We start from the raw sequence: 19,655 nt of genomic DNA on the forward strand, positions 1-19,655 counted from the left end.
TGAGCCTTCAGAGAATTCCAGACAGCGCCCCAACCTAGTAGGCTGGCGTCTGTTGTTACAATTGACCAGTCTGGCCTGCTGAATGGCATTCCCCTGGACAGATGTGGCCGATAAAGCCACCATAGAAGAGAATTTCTGGTCTCTTGATTCAGATTTAGAGTGGGGGACAAATCTGAGTAATCCCCATTCCACTGACTTAGCATGCACAGTTGCAGTGGTCTGAGATGTAGGCGTGCAAAAGGAACTATGTCCATTGCTGCTACCATTAGTCCGATTACCTCCATGCATTGAGCTACTGACGGGTGTTGAATGGAATGAAGGACACGGCATGCATTTTGAAGTTTTGTTAACCTGTCCTCTGTCAGGTAAATCTTCATTTCTACAGAATCTATCAGAGTCCCCAGGAAGGGAACTCTTGTGAGTGGAAAGAGAGAACTTTTCTCTTCGTTCACTTTCCATCCATGCGACCTTAGAAATGCCAGTACTATCTCTGTATGAGATTTGGCAGTTTGAAAGCTTGAAGCTTGTATCAGTATGTCGTCTAAGTATGGAGCTACTGAAATTCCTCGCGGTCTTAGTACCGCCAGAAGAGTGCCCAGAACCTTTGTGAAGATTCTTGGAGCCGTAGCCAGTCCGAATGGAAGAGCTACAAACTGGTAATGCCTGTCTAAAAAGGCAAACCTTAGATACCGGTAATGACTTCTGTGAATCGGTATGTGAAGGTAAGCATCCTTTAAATCCACTGTGGTCATGTACTGACCCTCTTGGATCATGGGCAAAATTGTTCGAATAGTTTCCATCTTGAACGATGGAACTCTTAGGAATTTGTTTAGGATCTTTAAATCCAAGATTGGCCTGAAGGTTCCCTCTTTCTTGGGAACTACAAACAGATTTGAGTAAAACCCTTGTCCTTGTTCCGACCGCGGAACTGGATGGATCACTCCCATTAATAAAAGATCTTGTACGCAGCGTAGAAACGCTTCCTTCTTTGTTAGGTTTGTTGACAACCTTGACAGATGAAATCTCCCTCTTGGGGGAGAGGATTTGAAGTCCAGAAGGTATCCCTGAGATATGATCTCTAACGCCCAGGGATCCTGAACATCTCTTGCCCAAGCCTGGGCGAAGAGGGAAAGTCTGCCCCCCACTAGATCCGGTCCCGGATCGGGGGCCCTCAATTCATGCTGTCTTAGGGGCAGCAGCAGGTTTTCTGGCCTGTTTGCCCCTGTTCCAGGACTGGTTAGGTTTCCAGCCTTGTCTGTAGCGAGCAACAGCTCCTTCCTGTTTTGGTGCAGAGGAAGTTGATGCTGCTCCTGCTTTGAAATTACGAAAGGAACGAAAATTGGACTGTCTAGCCTTGGCTTTGGCCTTGTCCTGAGGCAGGGCATGACCTTTACCTCCTGTAATGTCAGCAATAATCTCTTTCAAGCCGGGCCCGAATAAGGTCTGCCCTTTGAAAGGAATATTAAGCAATTTAGATTTAGACGTAACATCAGCTGACCAGGATTTCAGCCACAGAGCTCTGCGTGCCTGAATGGCGAATCCTGAATTTTTAGCCGCAAGTTTAGTTAAATGTACTACGGCATCTGAAATAAATGAATTAGCTAACTTAAGGAATTTAAGTTTGTGTGTGATGTCATCTAGTGTGGATGATTGAAGTGTCTCTTCCAGAGACTCAAACCAAAATGCTGCTGCAGCCGTGACAGGCGCAATACATGCAAGAGGTTGCAATATAAACCCTTGTTGAACAAACATTTTCTTAAGGTAACCCTCTAATTTTTTATCCATTGGATCTGAAAAAGCACAGCTATCCTCCACTGGGATAGTGGTACGCTTAGCTAAAGTAGAAACTGCTCCCTCCACCTTAGGGACCATTTGCCATAAGTCCCGTGTGGCGGCGTCTATTGGAAACATCTTTCTGAATATAGGAGGGGGTGAGAAAGGCACACCGGGTCTATCCCACTCCTTAGTAACAATGTCAGTAAGTCTCTTAGGTATAGGAAAAACGTCAGTACCGCAAAATATTTATCCAACCTACACATTTTCTCTGGGATTGCAACTGTGTTACAATCATTCAGAGCCGCTAATACCTCCCCTAGTAACACACGGAGGTTCTCAAGCTTAAATTTAAAATTTGAAATGTCTGAGTCCAGTTTATTTGGATCAGAACCGTCACCCACAGAATGAAGCTCTCCGTCTTCACGTTCTGCAAACTGTGACGCAGTATCAGACATGGCCCTTGCATTATCAGCGCACTCTGTTCTCACCCCAGAGTGATCACGTTTACCTCTTAGTTCTGGTAGTTTAGCCAAAACTTCAGTCATAACAGTAGCCATATCTTGTAATGTGATTTGTAATGGCCGCCCAGATGTACTCGGCGCTACAATATCACGCACCTCCTGAGCGGGAGATGCAGGTACTGACACGTGAGGCGAGTTAGTCGGCATAACTCTCCCCTCGTTGTTTGGTGAAATATGTTCAATTTGTACAGATTGACTGTTTTTTAAAATAGCATCAATACATTTAGTACATAAATTTCTATTGGGCTCCACTTTGGCATTAACACATATAGCACAGAGATATTCCTCTGAATCAGACATGTTTAACACACTAGCAAATAAACAGCAACTTGGAAATACTTTTCAAAGTAATTTACAAATAATATGAAAACGAACTGTGCCTTTAAGAAGCACAGAAAATATTATAACAGATAAAATAATTAAGTTATAGCATCAATCTTTGTCAGAATATACAGTTTTAGCAAAGGATTGTTCCCCTCAGCAAATGATAACTAACCCAGGCAGCAGAAAAAAAAAAAAAAAAAAAAAAAAACGTTTATTTGTGTATCACAGTCAATACAATCAGCACAGCTCTGCTGTGAATGATTATTTCCCTCAAAAAAGGCTTTGGAGATCCCTGAACTCTGTAGAGATGAACCGGATCATGCAGGAAGAAAATGAATCTCTGACTGAGTTTTTTCTGATGCATAGTGAAAGCACCAAAATGGCCCCTCCCCCACACACATAACAGTGAGAGGGATCGGTGAACTGCTCTAATTTAAATCAAAACTATTGCCAAGTGGAAAAATAGTGCCCAAAACATTTTTTCACCCAGTACCTCAGAGAAAAAAACGTTTTTACATGCCAGCAAAAAAACGTTTTACCTCAATAATTAATTGTCATTTAAAACCTATTGCAAGTCCCTGCAAATTAGGTTAAGTCTATGTATACAGTTTAAAAGCCAGAGAAGTACCATTTCCCAGAAAACTGAAGTGTAAAATATACATACATGACAGCCTGATATCAGCTACATCTACTGCATTCAAGGCTGAGTTTACATTATAAGGGTATGGCAGGATTTTCTCATCAATTCCATGTCAGAAAATAATAAACTGCTACATACCTCTTTGCAGATTAATCTGCCTGCTGTCCCCTGATCTGAAGTTTACCTCTCCTCAGATGGCCGAGAAACAGCAATATGATCTTAACTACTCCGGCTAAAATCATAGAAAAAACTCAGGTAGATTCTTCTTCAAATTCTACCAGAGAAGGAATAACACACTCCGGTGCTATTATAAAATAACAAACTTTTGATTGAAGATATAAAAACTAAATATATCACCATAGTCCTCTCACACATCCTATCTAGTCGTTGGGTGCAAGAGAATGACTGGAGGTGACGTAGAGGGGAGGAGCTATATAGCAGCTCTGCTGGGTGAATCCTCTTGCACTTCCTGTAGGGGAGCAGTTAATATCCCAGAAGTAATGATGACCCGGGGACTGATCACACTTAACAGAAGAAAAGAACTGCACTACCAGGAAATGAACAACAGCTCAGAAGAGTATTCTATGGCAAATCACCTAGGAGCAGCCTCTTAACCCAAGTGTGCTTTTCACAGAGAAAAACTTTCCTGAAGTATTAGTCTGATCCAACCAAGCTTCTTTTAGCCCAATTGTGCTTTTCACAGAGTAAAGATTTTCTAAAGTCTATCAGTCCGATCCCACCTAACAAAGTCAGTTCAGACTAGAAATACTAGGCAATCCTCCTCTGAACAAGGAACATGGCAAACCCAGACTAGCGTTTCGGCCTTCTGTGGGCGTTGTGAGTGTGGTGAAGCCATATTCCTCTAAGCAAATTGTATGTATTTGTATTTTAACCCTGGGGAATGTCTCCCTAACGGCTGCACCTCACTGTCAAGGCCCAAGGAGGCCAAAATGATTGCAACCCCAAACAATTACCTTTATCCAGAGGAGAATTGCCTGGTATTTCTGTGCTGGACTGATACACTTCAGAGAAGATTTCCTCTGTGAAGAGCACAATTGTGCTAAAAGATGCTACTCCCAGGTGGGAACCCGGCCATAGAACTCACTGAGCTGTTTGTTCCTGGCAGACTGCTTCCCTTCCTGTATCTACATGTATACAAAATCAGTAGATGGCATAACTTGAAATTTGACAAGGAACTAAAAGTAGTGACTATTTTCTGCCTTTTCAAGAAAACAAGTTATTGGTAGTACTTACAAGTAGTTTTCTTCTAAGGGTGTGGAGACAAACCCAAAGCTCCACCTTCTATTGGTGGTATAAGATCCCCATCCTTGTGTTGGATATTATGTAAAAAGTAATGCACCAAATAAAGGAGGTAAGCACAAAGTCAAGATATGGAAATTAATGGGACAGTATACTATATTATTTTCTCCCCTTTAATTAACCAATTTTCCATTTTACCTGCTGGAGTATATTGAATAGTTTACAAATAGATCATAGTGGTTGAGTATTCCACCAGTGATACGAGAGTACACACATGTCTGAATCTGACTGATTCAACAGCAAGTACATGAGCACAAATTTTTAACTCTGTATGCAACACATTTCTATACATTGTTAAATAAATGACTTGTTTAAAATTAAAATGTCCCTTTAACAATTGCTGCTCCTGAGCAGGATACAGCTGGTGAGCCAAAAAGTACTGCGCCTCAGCAGTAATTTACGGTTAACCCCTTCCATGGTTAAACTAAATTAACAAGAGACATTTTTGCAGCATAAAATGCTCATGAATTAGTGTATTTGATTATTGCATTAACATATGTCTTGACCATTTCTTCTGTCTTTAAATTCTAGACAGACAATAGAAGTGTTAAATAAATTGTCAAACGAACAAATACATGACTACTGTCCACCTACTCCAGATCTACGGTTAGTGACTCAAGGGCAGTATTACCCATTTTGTATACATTTAGGCAGCCTACCACAGAAAAGAAACAGATGAAGTGATAAGTTTAAAAAGTGACAACAGAAAAATTAAAGGCAGAGGCTGCTATACAGTAGACATGTCTCTGTAACATTGAAAAAGAGAACAGCAGTTTTAGGAATACCAAATGATCCTTTCCATAATGTAAAAGTGAGTGAGAGTATTTATGTGCAAAACAAAATTCCACGAATGTACGAAGATACTGCCAGAAAGAAAGAAAATGCAGGCAATATAAAAAAAAAAAAAAAAAAAAAAAAAAAAGAAGGCTCTGAAATTCCTAATGGTACTGTCCCTTCTCCTAACTCTAAAAAGCATCAAGTAGAACTACAGGAATATCTAGATATTTCATTGTAAAGTGTATAATTATAGCTATCAGCCAAGTGTTTCAAATTGTTTAAAGGGAGAAAATGAGTCACACGTGAATATGTGTACCTTGTCCAGAGGGCAAAAGAAAGAAAAAAAAAAAAAAAAAATAGTATATCACACACAAAAAAAATTTAAATTTTTTTTAAAAAAGATGAAGCTTTTTATTCCAGGTTATCCCTTTAAATAGGAAAAACAATTCCGGAGTGTTTTACCAGATGAGGCAGTTACATTTTAAATACTTTCTGGACAAATTAATAGAGATGATTAGAGCAATATAGAGAAAGTAGTTTAGATAAAAAAAAAAAAAAAAGTAAAAAAAAAGGGACAGTAAACACCTTGTAATTACAAGACATTTATGTTGTGTTGCTATAGATCATATCAGCCAAGTCTAAACAATTTTAAAACAAATTCTTAACTTTTTTTACTGGAATTGTTTTTCAGTAGCCAAACTCCACTCACTAATTGCCTAATATGGAGCAGCCAATCTATGTTTTAGCCTGCAGACTAGAAGGCTAGCCACAGTCATAATGTTGGTATAAAATGCATTGTTTTGAAGTTGTTAACAGCTGATTAGGGACAGATCTGTAGCGGGGTTAGCCTCCATCTCCAAGAATTGCAACAACAACAACAAAAATTTCAGAGCTAAATTGAATTTAAAGTATCAGTAAACTTTAAAAATAATGTTAGATAAAATTTTGCACATAGTGCAGAATTATATAACATTATATTAGCCAAACATTTATAAAACATAATATACCCTATTAATTTTTTTTAAAAAACGCTGTTTTACAGACCTGCTCTCTGTACTCTGCTGAGCGGGTCTGTTATATTTACTCAGCTCATCGGGCCAGCTGTATAGTCACAGCCCGGCCCGACCTCGCCATAGCACTAAGTGCAGCTCGCTCCTGCTGTCTGACAGAGCAGGAGCGAGCTGCACTTAGTCTTATGGCGCGGTCAGGCCAGGCTGTGACTATACAGCTGGCCCGATGAGCTGAGTAAATATAACAGACCCACTCAGCAGAGTACAGGTCTGTAAAACAGCGGGGGGGGGGGGGGGTTTAAAAAAATGAATAGGGTATATTATGTTTTATAAATGTTTGGCTAATATAATGTTATATAATTCTGCACTATGTGCAGAATTATATAACATTATTTTTAAGGTTTACTGTCCCTTTAAGGGGGGCAAAAATAAATGAAAACATATTGTAAAATTGTTTTAATACATATAAAAAAAAACAATATATAATCTCAATCTTTACTGTTCCTTTAAATGGATTTACAGGGCTGGCTAATGAAATCTCACACACAAACAGCAACTACAGGTGAAGTTAAAAAAAAAAAAAAAAAAAAAAAAAAAAAAAAAACACAAACAGGGGACCTAGCTTCTGATAACATAAGGTTACTGCTTCAATTAATTTTAGCACTGCAGCAATGACGATAAACAGTTAACAAAAAGCGCACGCACAACATTAAAATTAAATTCCTGCATTTAATAGCACATAAGTAGACTTTGAAAAGCACAGCTGTATATTGCAAATACTATCACTGCTGCAATATATTTTTTTTTTTTTTTTAAATAACTTAGCAGTGCAATTCAGTTATAATTTTAACCAGTGTATTGTTTCTAAGCCACATGCATGACTATGCTGCAAGCTTTGGAGCGGTCACTGTCAGCACTTGCCTTTCTGGAATATGGACAGCAGGTTGCATGCAAAATATCACTTGAGCAGTAATAATTAAAAGGGACATGCCACCCACATTTTTTCTTTTATGATTTAAAAAGAGAATGCAATTTTAAACATCTTTCTAATTTACTTATATTATCTAAATTTGTTTTATTCTCTTGATATTCTTTGATGAAAAGCATATCTAGATATGCTCACTAGCTGCTGATTGGTTGCTGCACATAGAAGCCTCGTGTGATTGGCTCACCATGTGCATTGCTTTTTTCTTCAACTAAAGGATATTTAAAAAAAATGAAGCAAAATAAATAATGGAAGTAAATTGTAATGTTTAAATTTCTATTCTCTATCTGAATCATGAAAGAAAGATTTTGGGTTTAGTGGCCCTTTAACTCTTTTACCCACAATTGTATATTCACTTATTTTATCCATTATTCTGCAGTTTATACCTACACATCTTCTACATAAATTGCTAGATGGTGCATAATAAAAATCAGAAATGGACATTTTATTTATTTTCTAAGTGTTAATATGAATTAAATACTACAGGTATAAATCCAAAATCTATTTATATAAATCCAAAGATCCTACTGGGCATGTGCACAAGCTCATAGGCAATACATATACGAGCCTGTGATTGGCTGATGTCTGTCACATGATGCAGGGGGCCGGAAAATAGGAGAAAAAATAAATTTGACAAAAATTAAAAAAATAATCTACTGCTTATTTGAAATTTAGAGTAGGTGTTAAATCATTGTCTTTTTATAATGCACTTGTTAATTATGCAAAAAATGTTGATGTTAAGTTCGGTTTATGCTTGTGTTCTATAAATTGCAATATTCCCTTGATCATCTCATATGAAGCTTCGTTATCTCATGTTCCACTGTGCAAAGAGATTAACCCCAACCTCAAGTGTGACGGTACCTACCTTTTCTCAATGGTTTAGGAAGTAGAATATAGTCTCTCATAGGAGAATATTGTGCAGTTATAGTAGTAAAACTGACCAATTTGCTTCTATACAGTACTACGCTGCTCTTATGTTTGCAATGCGATGCCTTAAAACTTCAATAAAAAATAAAAATATATACCTCTGTCCAGGATTTGTCTCCCACAGAGTAAGAATCCCCATCTGAACCAAGTAGAAGATCTGTAACAAATAATACATTTTAAATGTAGCAGTTTACGACCTGCACAGCTCTCCTATATATTTGGGTTAACTTAGAATAAAAGGTCTGTTGATGGAGAGACAGAGTTTATCCCATCAAATAAAACGGTCTTACATCCTGTTTAAACATACAAACACGTAGGGGTGGAAAAATATCACTATGGTTTCCTAGTCAGGGGTTAAAAGCGGCTAGAACCCAGAGGGAGAGAGAGAGAGTTACTAGTCCCCTCAATGTTAAAGAAACGGCAAAAAAAAAATACAAATGTTCACAAACTGTAAAATCAAACACAAAATTACCATCAGGTGTTTCATATAAAAATAAAGCAATGTACTTTATTTTCCCTAGTTTTCCAGTAATTTCCTCTTAAAATCGCACCTTTCCCACTGCCACCGAGTGGCTGGAGTGCATCCTACCACCTACAAGTTGTGTGACTAATTAGTTTGCATATATGTTGCAAAATAGTGCTTACAGTGCCAATTTATACAGCACACAAACATAAAAAAAGACTAACGTCTTTGTGGGGGAGGAGTAGTAATGCCAGAGCTGCAAAGTGCTTATTTCCCTGTTGCGCAAAGCACTTGGAGGGATTGATAGAGGGATAATGGAGTTATCCACACCAGCAGTAAATAAGCTATTTTTTTATTTTATTTTTATTAATTATGCATGATTATTCTAGGTTAAAAGGGATACTAAACCCAATTTTTTTCTTTAATGATTCAGATATTTTAAGCAACTTTCTAATTTACTCCCATTATCAATTGTTCTTCGTTCTCTTGGTATCTTTATTTAAAAAGCAGGAATGTAAAGCTTAGGAGCCGGCCCATTTTTGGTTTAGAACCTGGGTTATGCTTGCTTATTGGTTGGCTAAATGTAGCCACCAATAAGCAAGCGCTATCCAGGGTGCTGAACCTAAAATGGGCCGGCTCCTACGCTTAACATTCCTGCTTTTTAAATAAATATAGCAAGAGAACGAACAATTGATAATAGTTGAGAATTAGAAAGTTGCATGCTCTATTTGAATCATGAAAGAAAGAAAAAAAATTGTGTTTAGAATCCCTTTAATGCTGGAGTGTATTTAGACAAAAGTGGGTTTTGATCACTAGCTGGACATCACTTTAGGCAGCAGAACACTGCACTGATTCAACAAAGAGGTGAAGAATTTATTGTATTCAGTACGACATCTGCAATCTTTTTTTTTCCTACTTAAGCACATAAGACAATTTTGAAGGTTTACAGGCCTTTATAATAATTTAAAAAGTTGCTATTTTACACTTTTTACCCAAGAAATGTGTGGTCTTAATCCCTCAGTTACAATATTTACCCAATTTTAATAAAAGCTAGCAATTCAATTAGTCACATGTTTAGTTAAAACACAAGCCAAGACTGGACACCTTTGCTACTGATCTCATGGAGTCTCTGAATTCTGGACTTCACAGAAGGAATAGCGGGTGTGTCTGGCTTAATTTCCTGCTCAGCAACACGCAAAAGAGAATGCCATCTACTTTTTGGAGAATACTCAGGCCCAGAAGACAGTAAAGGATCACAGTTCTCTGCTTCTTCATCTATTACTGTGAATCTTCTCTTCCTCGGTGATTCAGTGCTTGAGTCTGAGCCTGTGTAAACAAAAAGGTATAGAAAATACATAGATTATTATAGATTTTATTTATCCCATACAGTTGACTACTCATGCAGATCCAAGTTTATTAGCCACCTGAATATGGCCACAAGAAATAATGGCTGGCACGAATGGATCATCTAATATGTAAAAAGCCCCTCTCTCGTAACTCCCCTCATGATTCAGACAAAGCAATTTTTGAAACAACTTTCCAGATTGCTTTTATTATCAAATTTGCGTCATTTTGTTTGCTATCCTTTTTTGAAGATGCAGCAATGTGCTATTGGGAGATAGATAGAAAAAACCACATTTCATACTATTAAACAATAATGTAAATAAAAAGTATGAATGTATTCATTTATTTCTGTATTACATAAAATTGTACATTTTCTTTCTAAGAGCAGTAATTTTTACAATTATTGTTGGGTATTTCCCTGCAAGTGGGTTAACCTTTTAACGCCGTTATGCCGTTCCATTCCGTCATAATTACACTGGGCTTTAGAGCCGTTATGACGGAATAGAACGGCATAACGGTTTTCAGCTCCTGTGCCCCCTCCGATATTTTGTTTGTTGTGGATCCGGTTGGGGGATGTGCCTAGCACCTCTGGCACTCCCCCAGGATCCAATCAGCATGGAGGGGGTGTATCGATTGTCCCCTGTAACACTGTAGCAGCCAATGAGTGGAATCATTGGCTGGTACAAGTGTATCCGCTTCCTCTCTGCTCTCAGTGCGATCTGAGAGAGAGAGGAAGACAGTTTAGTGTTGGTGTGTGCTGTAGAAAGCGGAGAGGGAGAAAAAAAAAAATATAGTTACAAACAAAATATATATTTTTTTTTTGCTGCTGATCACAGAGCTGCTACTGTGATCAGCCTAATATAACTTGGTTATCCAGTTAGGGCTTTGATCAGTGTTGATCAAAAGCGTTGGGGGTTTATTTGTGGGGGTTACAAATATATATATATATATATATATATATATATATATATATATATATATTGTTTTTGCTGCTGATCACTGAGCTGCTACTGTGATCAGCCTAATATCACAGTGATCAGCCTGTCAGGGCTTTGATCAGTGCCCAAAAGTTTATTTGTGGGGATCTTTAGTTATTATTAACCCCTTCCCTGCTGTTCCCAATCACTACCCTTCCCAGTTCCTTTTTTTTTTTAGTTTATAAAAAAAAAAAAAATATATATATATATATATATATATATATATATATATATATATATATATATATATATATATATATATATATATATATATATATATATATATATATATATATATATATATATATATATATATATATATATATATAGGGAATAGGGTGGGTGGTAATTGGGAGGTGGTAATTGGGGTGGTTTAGTGGGATTTTGGGGAAGGTGAAGTGGTAATTGGTGGTGGTGAAGTGTTAATTTGTACTGAAAAAAATCCCTTATGGCACGCTATTCAGCAGAAGAGGCTTATGCCATTCTTGCCGCAGATTCAGGGAGTGACACCCTCTCTGCTCTGTATGACAGCGCAACCCTTACGGCATCAGATATAGAGCCCCTGAGTGATACATCTGATGCTGGTGCTCCCTGCCCGCCACCTAAAAGGAGGCGTCGCACAAATGACCAAAATTGGATACCCACAAATTTCACTGCCCCAGAAATGCCAGAATTTACTGAGACTCCTGGCATCACAAGTGATATTCCAGTATGTGAGCCAATAAACTATATGTCCCTGATTCTGACAGATACCATGTTTGAGCATATAGTTGCTCAAACAAATTTATATGCCAGCCAGTATCTGTCCAAAAATCCCCAATCTCTGTATGTCAGAAAAAATAGCTGGCACCCCACTGACATACCAGAGATTAAAAAGTTTTGGGCCCTGACATTAATAATGGGGATTGTGAAGAAACCCAGCATTCGTTCATACTGGAGCCAGAACCCCATCCTGGCTACCCCTCTTTTTCCAGGGGTTATAAAGAGGGACAGATATGAACAATTGCTGCGGTTTCTCCATTTTAATGATAATACCAAGTGCCCCCCCAAAAATGACCCCCTGCATGACAGGTTATATAAACTAAGGCCCCTGATAAGCCACCTGTCCCAAAAATTTAAAGAAGTTTACATACCTGAGCAGGACATTTGCATTGATGAGTCCCTCATGAAATTTAAGGGGAGATTGCTTTTCAAGCAATATATACCATCCAAGAGGTCCCGCTATGGGGTAAAATTTTATAAGCTCTGTGAATGCAGTACTGGGTATACCTGGGCATTTCGCATCTACCAGGGAAAGGATAGCCACTTGGATCCACCTGGCTGCCCAGATTCAGTTGGCACAAGTGGGAAAATTGTGTGGGATCTCCTACTACCCCTGCTAAATAAAGGGTACCATTTGTGGCTCGATAATTTTTACACCAGCACAGAGCTATTAAAATTTTTGTTTTATTTTGAAACCGTGGCCTGTGGCACAACAAGAAAAAAATCGCAAAGGTTTCCCCCAGAAGCTGACATATGGAAAAAAAAGTAGGGGCACAACGTCAGCTTTACACCACAATGAGCTACTGGCCCTTCGGTACACTGATAAAAAAAAAGGTGTACATGCTCTCCACAATGCACGATGAAGCTACAGTGCCAGTGTCTGTGAAGGGAATATCTGCACAGATCCGAAAGCCAAAGTGCATTGTGGAGTACAACAAAAACATGGGGGGGTAGATTTAGCTGACCGGTGCCTGCAGCCATATCTAATTCAACGAAAAACTAGAACTTGGTACAAAAAAGTAGCCTTTTATATTATGCAGATCGCAGTATATAATGCATATGTGCTGTACAAAAAAACAGGCACAGGGAAAACATACTTTTTTGGAATTTGTGTTAAATGTAACATCTGATATTTTGTTTAACCAGACCCCTAATCCTCCCACTGTTCAATCTGAAAATGTTGAGCGACTCTGTGGCAGGCATTTTCCCACTAGGATCCCCCCCACTGCCTGCAAATTAACACCCCAGAAAAGATGCAGAGTCTGCTATAAAAAAGGAGGGAGGAGGGATTCTAGTTACCATTGCCCTGACTGCCCCTCTCAACCTGGCCTCTGTATCACTGATTGCTTTCAAATATATCACACAGAGTTAAACTTTTAATTTGAAAGCAATCTGTATGTGTTCCTAATTTATTTTATTTTATTATTCTGTATTCCTAACTTCATAAATCCCCTGACCTTGTCCTGTCCCTTTATATGTTAAGCCCATCCACTCTAAGGCCATTATAAGTTATACAAAACAACTAAAATACTCCTTTTAGAATATCCTGAGTTATCTACTTTTGCAAATGGTATGTCATGAGGGGGGTAATTTTCATTCCTGGGCTGCCATACTGTCTCAAAGGCAACATAGGGCCAGAAAATTAATGTGCCAAATTTCTATGCAGACCCTATATTGGGCCCTGTAACTTCCTAAAACCACATAAAACCTGTGCATAGGGGGTATTGTTGCACTCATGGGAGATCACTGAACACAGATATGGGTGTATTATAGCAGTAATAAATATAATGATGTTGATCTAAATAGAAAACATGCAAAGTCTGTGTGAAAAAAAGCAAATAAAAAAATATGACCACTAAATTTGACCAGGTTTTGTGACTAAGTGGCTACAAAAAAAAACTAAACATAGTCCTTTTTTAATACCCTGGGTTGTCTACTTTTGCAAATGGTATGCCATGGTGGGGTAATTTTCATTCCTGCGCTGCCATACTGTCTCAAAGGCAACAAAGGTCCATAAAATCAATGTGCCCAATTTCCATGCAAATTGGCAGACCCTATATTGGGCGCTGTAACTTCCTAAAACCACATAAAACCTGTACATAGGGGGTATTGTTGTACTCATGGGACATCGCTGAACACAAAGATGGGTGTATTATAGCAGTAAAACATAAAAGGATGATATAAACAGCAAAAAGGCAGTGTTTTTGTGATAAACTAAAACTGAAATATGAACATTACCTTTGGCCAGATGTTGTGACTAAGTGGCTACAAACAAAGACTAAACATAGTCCTTTTTCAATACCCTGGGTTGTCTACTTTTATAAATGGTATGCCACGATGGGGTAATTTTCATTCCTGGGCTGCTATAATGTCTCAAAGAGGACAAAGGCCCATAAAATGAATGTGCCAATTTTCTATGTAAATGGGCAGATCCCATATTTGGCCCTGTAACATCTGTAAACCCCATAAAACCTGTACATGGGGGGTACTGTTTTACTCGTAGGACCTTGACAAACACTAATGTGTGTGTTTTATAGCAGCAAAACATAAAAGGTTGATGACAGAAACAGCCAAAGGGCAGTGTTTGTGCAAAAAACGCATACAAAAAAAAGGAGCACTACATTTGGCCAGGTGTTGTGACTAAGGGTCTTCACAAAAAGATGTGACATGGGCCTTTTGGAATACCCTAGGGTGTCTTCTTTTGAAAATGGTATGCCATGATGGGGTAATTTTCATTCCTGGGCTGCTATAATGTCTCAAAGAGGACATGGCACAGAAAATTAAGGTGCCAAATTTCCATGCATAAAAACTGAAATGGGCAGACCCCATATTTGGCCCTGTAACTTCTGTAAACCCCATAAAACCTGTACATGGGGGGTACTGTTTTACTCGTAGGACCTTGACAAACACTAATATGTGTGTTTTATAGCAGTAAAACATAAAAGGTTGATGACAGAAACAGCCAAAGGGCAGTGTTTGTGAAAAAAACGCATTAAAAATAAATGAGCACTACATTTGGCCAGATGTTATGCCTAAGGGGCTTCACAAAAAGATGTGAAATGGCCCTTTTGGAATACTCTAGGGTGTCTTCTTTTGAAAATGGTATGCCATGATGGGGTAATTTTCATTCCTGGGCTGCTATAATGTCTCAAAGAGGACATAGGCACAGAAAATTAAGGTGCCAAATTTCCATGCATAAAGACTGAAATGGGCAGACCCCATATTTGGCCCAGTAACTCCTGTAAACCCCGTGAAACCTGTACATGGGGGGTACTGTTGTACTCGTAGGACATTGACAAACACAAATATGTGTGTTTTATAGCAGTTAAACATAAAAGCTTGATGACAGAAACAGCCAAAGTGCAGTGTTTGTGTAAAAAACTCATACAACAAAAATGACCACTACATTTGGCCAGGTGTTGTGACTAAGGGGCTTCACAAAAAGATGTGACATGGCCCTTTTGGAATACCCTAGGGTGTCTACTTTTTTAAATGGTATGCCATGATGGGGTCATTTTCATTCCTGGGCTGCTATAATGTATGAAAGGCAACTTAAGCCCAGAAAATGAATGTGCCAGATTTCTATGTAAATGGGTAGGCCGTATGTTGGGCCTTGTAAATTCCAGAAAACCTGTACATGGGGGGTATCGTTATACTCATGGGACATCGCTTAACACAAGTATGGGTGTTTTATTGCAGTAACATATATCAGGATGATGATATTCACAATAAAATCATTTGGAAAGCTTCAAATTTCTTAATTTCTCACACTTACTTTGATTTTTTTTATATAAAATTATAGTTGAGAAATAAATCTTTTATGCCAAAAGAAAGCCCTATCTGTCCTCTAAAAAACAATATATAATTAGTGTGGGTGCACTTAATGTGAAAGGGGTAAATTATGGTTGAAAAGACATATAGCTGAAATTCAAGGTTTCGTTTACGTTCAGAACTTGAACAATTGCCTATGTCATGAAAGGGTTAAAGGGAAAGTAAACTCCATGTAATTAAAAGGACATTTTTGTTGTGTTGCTACAGAATTACATATCAGCCAGGTTTGAAAGGGACAGAATACAATAAATTTGTCCAATCATCCATTTTGCCTGCTGGAGAGTATTAAATTGCTTACAAATAGCTCCTTTTACTTTATTTCGGCATTTGAAATAGCCGATTTAGACTGTGGTATCACTACCTATACTGAAAGATTCTATACTTATAAGGGCTAGGAAAGTCAAAGCTTAACTTGCATGATTCAGATAGAGTACGTAATTTTAAATTCACTTCTATTTAATAAACATGCTTTGTTCTCTTGGTATCCCCTGTTGAAAAATACACACATATCCTACACTAGTGGGAGCTAGCTGCTGATTTGGGCCTGCACACATTTGTCTCTCGTGATTGGCTAACTAGATGTTCAGCTAGCTGCCAGTAGTGCAATACTGTTCTTTAAGCAAAGGATAACAAGAGAATGAAGAAATTTGAAATAGTTTGGTCTATCGTCATGAACCATAAAAAGATATTGATAGGGTTTCCTGTCCCTTTAAGTATTAGTTATAGAAAACCTGTGTAAATATAGCCAGCAGAAGAAACTTCACACTCCCAGTAGGAGGTGAGAGAGGCAAGTACAAAATATTAATTTTCAATTGTTATACCCAATTGTTGGACTTTTCGTTAGACAGATACAATAAAAAAAGCATGTGTGTGTACAGAAAATGATAAATTAAGGATATCTGATTTCACTGCAAATTCAACCCATTTTGATGGGTTGTGGTTTCAAAGAACAAAACCAGCTATTTTGTATGCAAAAAAACCTACATAAGCAATGTCTCATACCTTTAATTCTCTGCAGTTGGTATAACAAGTTATTGTTAAAACATTAAAAAATAAAAAAACAAATTCCTTATACTGACAGAAAATACAATTTTAGACAACATTCCACTTTACTTCTATTGTCTAATTTGCTTCATTCCCTTGGTATTCTTTGTTAAAGAAGCAGAAATGTACTACTTGGAGCTAGATGAATACATTGGGTGAGCCAATAACATGATGCATGTGTGCAACCACAAACTCCTGTTTCTACCTAGGTATCCAAAAGAACAAAAATAAAAATTAAAAAAAAAAAGTTGATTTTATACAACAAAATTTACATGCTCTACCTGAATCATACAAAAAAAAAAAAATGTGTTGTCCCTTTAATGTTGAAAGCAAAATTAGCATCCTTTTTTAAAGGGACACTGTACCCAAAAATTTTCTTTTGTGATTCAGATTGAGCATGACATTTTAAGCAACTTTCTAATGTACTCCTATTATAAAATTTTCTTCATTCTCTTGGTATCTTGGTTATTTGAAATGCAAGAATGTAAGTTTAGATGCCGGCCCATTTTTGGTGAACAACCTGGGTTGTCCTTGCCGATTGGTGGATAAATTCATCCACCAATAAAAAAGTGCTGTCCAGAGTACTGAAACCAAAAAAAAAGCTTAGATGCCTTCTTTTTCAAATAATGATAGCAAGAGAACGAAGAAAAATTGATAATAGGAGTAAATTAGAAAGTTGCTTAAAATTGCATGCTCTTTCTGAATTACAAAAGAAAAAAATTTGGGTTCAGTGTCCCTTTAACCCCTTAATGACAACAGCACTTTTCCCATTTTCTGTCCGTTTGGGACCAAGGCTATTTTTACATTTTTGCAGTGTTTGTGTTTAGCTGTAATTTTCTTCTTACTCATTTACTGTACCCACACATATTATATACCGTTTTTCTCGCCACTAAATGGACTTTCTAAAGATACCATTATTTTCATCATATCTTATAATTTACTATAAAAAAAAATATAAAATATGAGGAAAAATTGAAAAAAACACACTTTTTCTAACTTTGACCCCCAAAATCTGTTACATATCTACAACCACCAAAAAACACCCATGCTAAATAGTTTCAAAATTTTGTCCTGAGTTTAGAAATACCCAATGTTTACATGTTCTTTGCTTTTTTTGCAAGTTATAGGGCCATAAATACAAGTAGCACTTTGCTATTTCCAAACCACTTTTTTCCAAAATTAGCGCTAGTTACATTAGAACACTAATATCTTTCAGGAATCCCTGAATATCCCTTGACATGTATATATTTTTTTTTAGTAGACATCCCAAAGTATTGATCTAGGACAATTTTGGTATATTTCATACCACCATTTCACCGCCAAATGAGATCAAATACAAAAAATCGTTCACTTTTTCACAAATTTTTTCACAAACTTTTGGTTTCTCACTGAAATTATTTACAAACAACTTGTGCAATTATGGCATAAATGGTTGTAAATTCTTCTCTGGGATCCCCTTTGTTCAGAAATAGCAGACATATATGGCTTTGGCATTGCTTTTTGGTAATTAGAAGGCCGCTAAATGCCACTGCGCACCACAAGTGTATTATGCCCAGCAGTTAAGGGGTTAATTAGGGAGCTTTTAGGGAGCTTGTAGGGTTAATTTTAGCTTTAGTGTAGTATAGTAGACAACCCCAAGTATTGATCTAGGCACATTTTGGTATATTTCATGCCACCATTTCACCGCCAAATGCGATCAAATTGAAAAAAAAGTTAAATTTTTCACAATTTTAGGTTTCTCACTGAAATAATTTACAAACAGCTTGTGCAATTATGGCACAAATGGTTGTAAATACTTGTCTGGGATCCCCTTTGTTCAGAAATAGCAGACATATATGACTTTGGCGTTGCTTTCTGGTAATTAGAAGGCCGCTAAATCCTGCTGCGCCTCACACGTGTATGATGGCTAGCAGTGAAGGGGTTAATTAGGGAGTTTGTAGGGAGCTTGCAGGGTTAATTTTAGCTTTAGTGTAGAGATCAGCCTCCCACCTGACACATCCCACCCCCTGATCCCTCCCAAACAGCTCCCTTCCCTCCCCCACCCCACAATTGTCCCCGCCATCTTAAGTACTGGCAGAAAGTCTGCCAGTACTAAAATAAAAGGGTTTTTTAAAAAAAATAAAAATTTTTTTTTGCATATTTACATATGCTAGGGTGTAGGATCCCCCCCCTTAGCCCCCAACCTCCCTGATCCCCCCCAAAACCGCTCTCTAACCCTCCCCTCTGCCTCATTGGGGGCCATCTTGGGTACTGGCAGCTGTCTGCCAGTACCCAGTTTGCAAAAAAAAGTGCTTTTTTTATTTTTTTTTGGCTTTTTTCTGTAGTGTAGCTTCCCCCCCACACAGACAAACCCCCACCACCTTGCTGATCTTTTTTTTTTTTTTAAATATTTAGAAATGTATACATTTTTTATTAATTCATTTTCTGTAGTGTAGCGGTTCCCACCCGCTCCCTCCCCGTGCACGCGCGCGCGTCCGTGCGCGTCCCCGCCCACGATCCCGCCCCCCCTGCACATAACCAGGGCCACCCGCCTCCCGGTCCGGCTCCCACCCAACAACGCAGGGAGCCACCGATCTCCGGTGCAGAGAGGGCCACAGAGTGGCTCTCTCTGCACCGGATGGCTACCAAAGGTTATTGCAGGATGCCTCCATATCGAGGCATCACTGCAATAACCGGAAAGCAGCTGGAAGCGAGCAGGATCGCTTCCAGCTGCTTTCCACACTGAGGACGTGCAGGGTACGTTCTCAGGCATTAACTGCCTTTTTTTTTTGAGGACGTACCCTGCACGTCCTCGGTCGTTAAAGGGTTAACCCCTTAGTGACCAGAGCACTTTTCCATTTTCTGTCCGTTTGGGACCAAGGCTATTTTTACATTTTTGCGGTGTTTGTGTTTAGCTGTAATTTTCTTCTTACTCATTTACTGTACCCACACATATTATATACCGTTTTTCTCGC

The 19,655-nt window shown here is 38.2% G+C and overlaps 1 protein-coding gene across 1 annotated transcript in view; it reads right to left on the reverse strand.

Moving 5' to 3' along the window:
- LOC128649527 (anillin) overlaps positions 1–19,655 on the reverse strand; it is a 474,010-nt gene that overhangs the window by 449,987 nt on the left and 4,368 nt on the right. The window contains exons 3-4 of the mRNA XM_053702862.1: positions 9,848–10,069; positions 8,379–8,437 (exon numbers count right to left, since the gene is read on the reverse strand). Of these exons, the coding sequence (XP_053558837.1) occupies positions 8,379–8,437; positions 9,848–10,069 (281 nt within the window). The remainder of the gene's footprint in view (positions 1–8,378; positions 8,438–9,847; positions 10,070–19,655) is intronic.

This window comes from Bombina bombina, chromosome 1 (genome assembly GCF_027579735.1).
Source record: "Bombina bombina isolate aBomBom1 chromosome 1, aBomBom1.pri, whole genome shotgun sequence".
Taxonomy (NCBI): domain Eukaryota; kingdom Metazoa; phylum Chordata; class Amphibia; order Anura; family Bombinatoridae; genus Bombina; species Bombina bombina.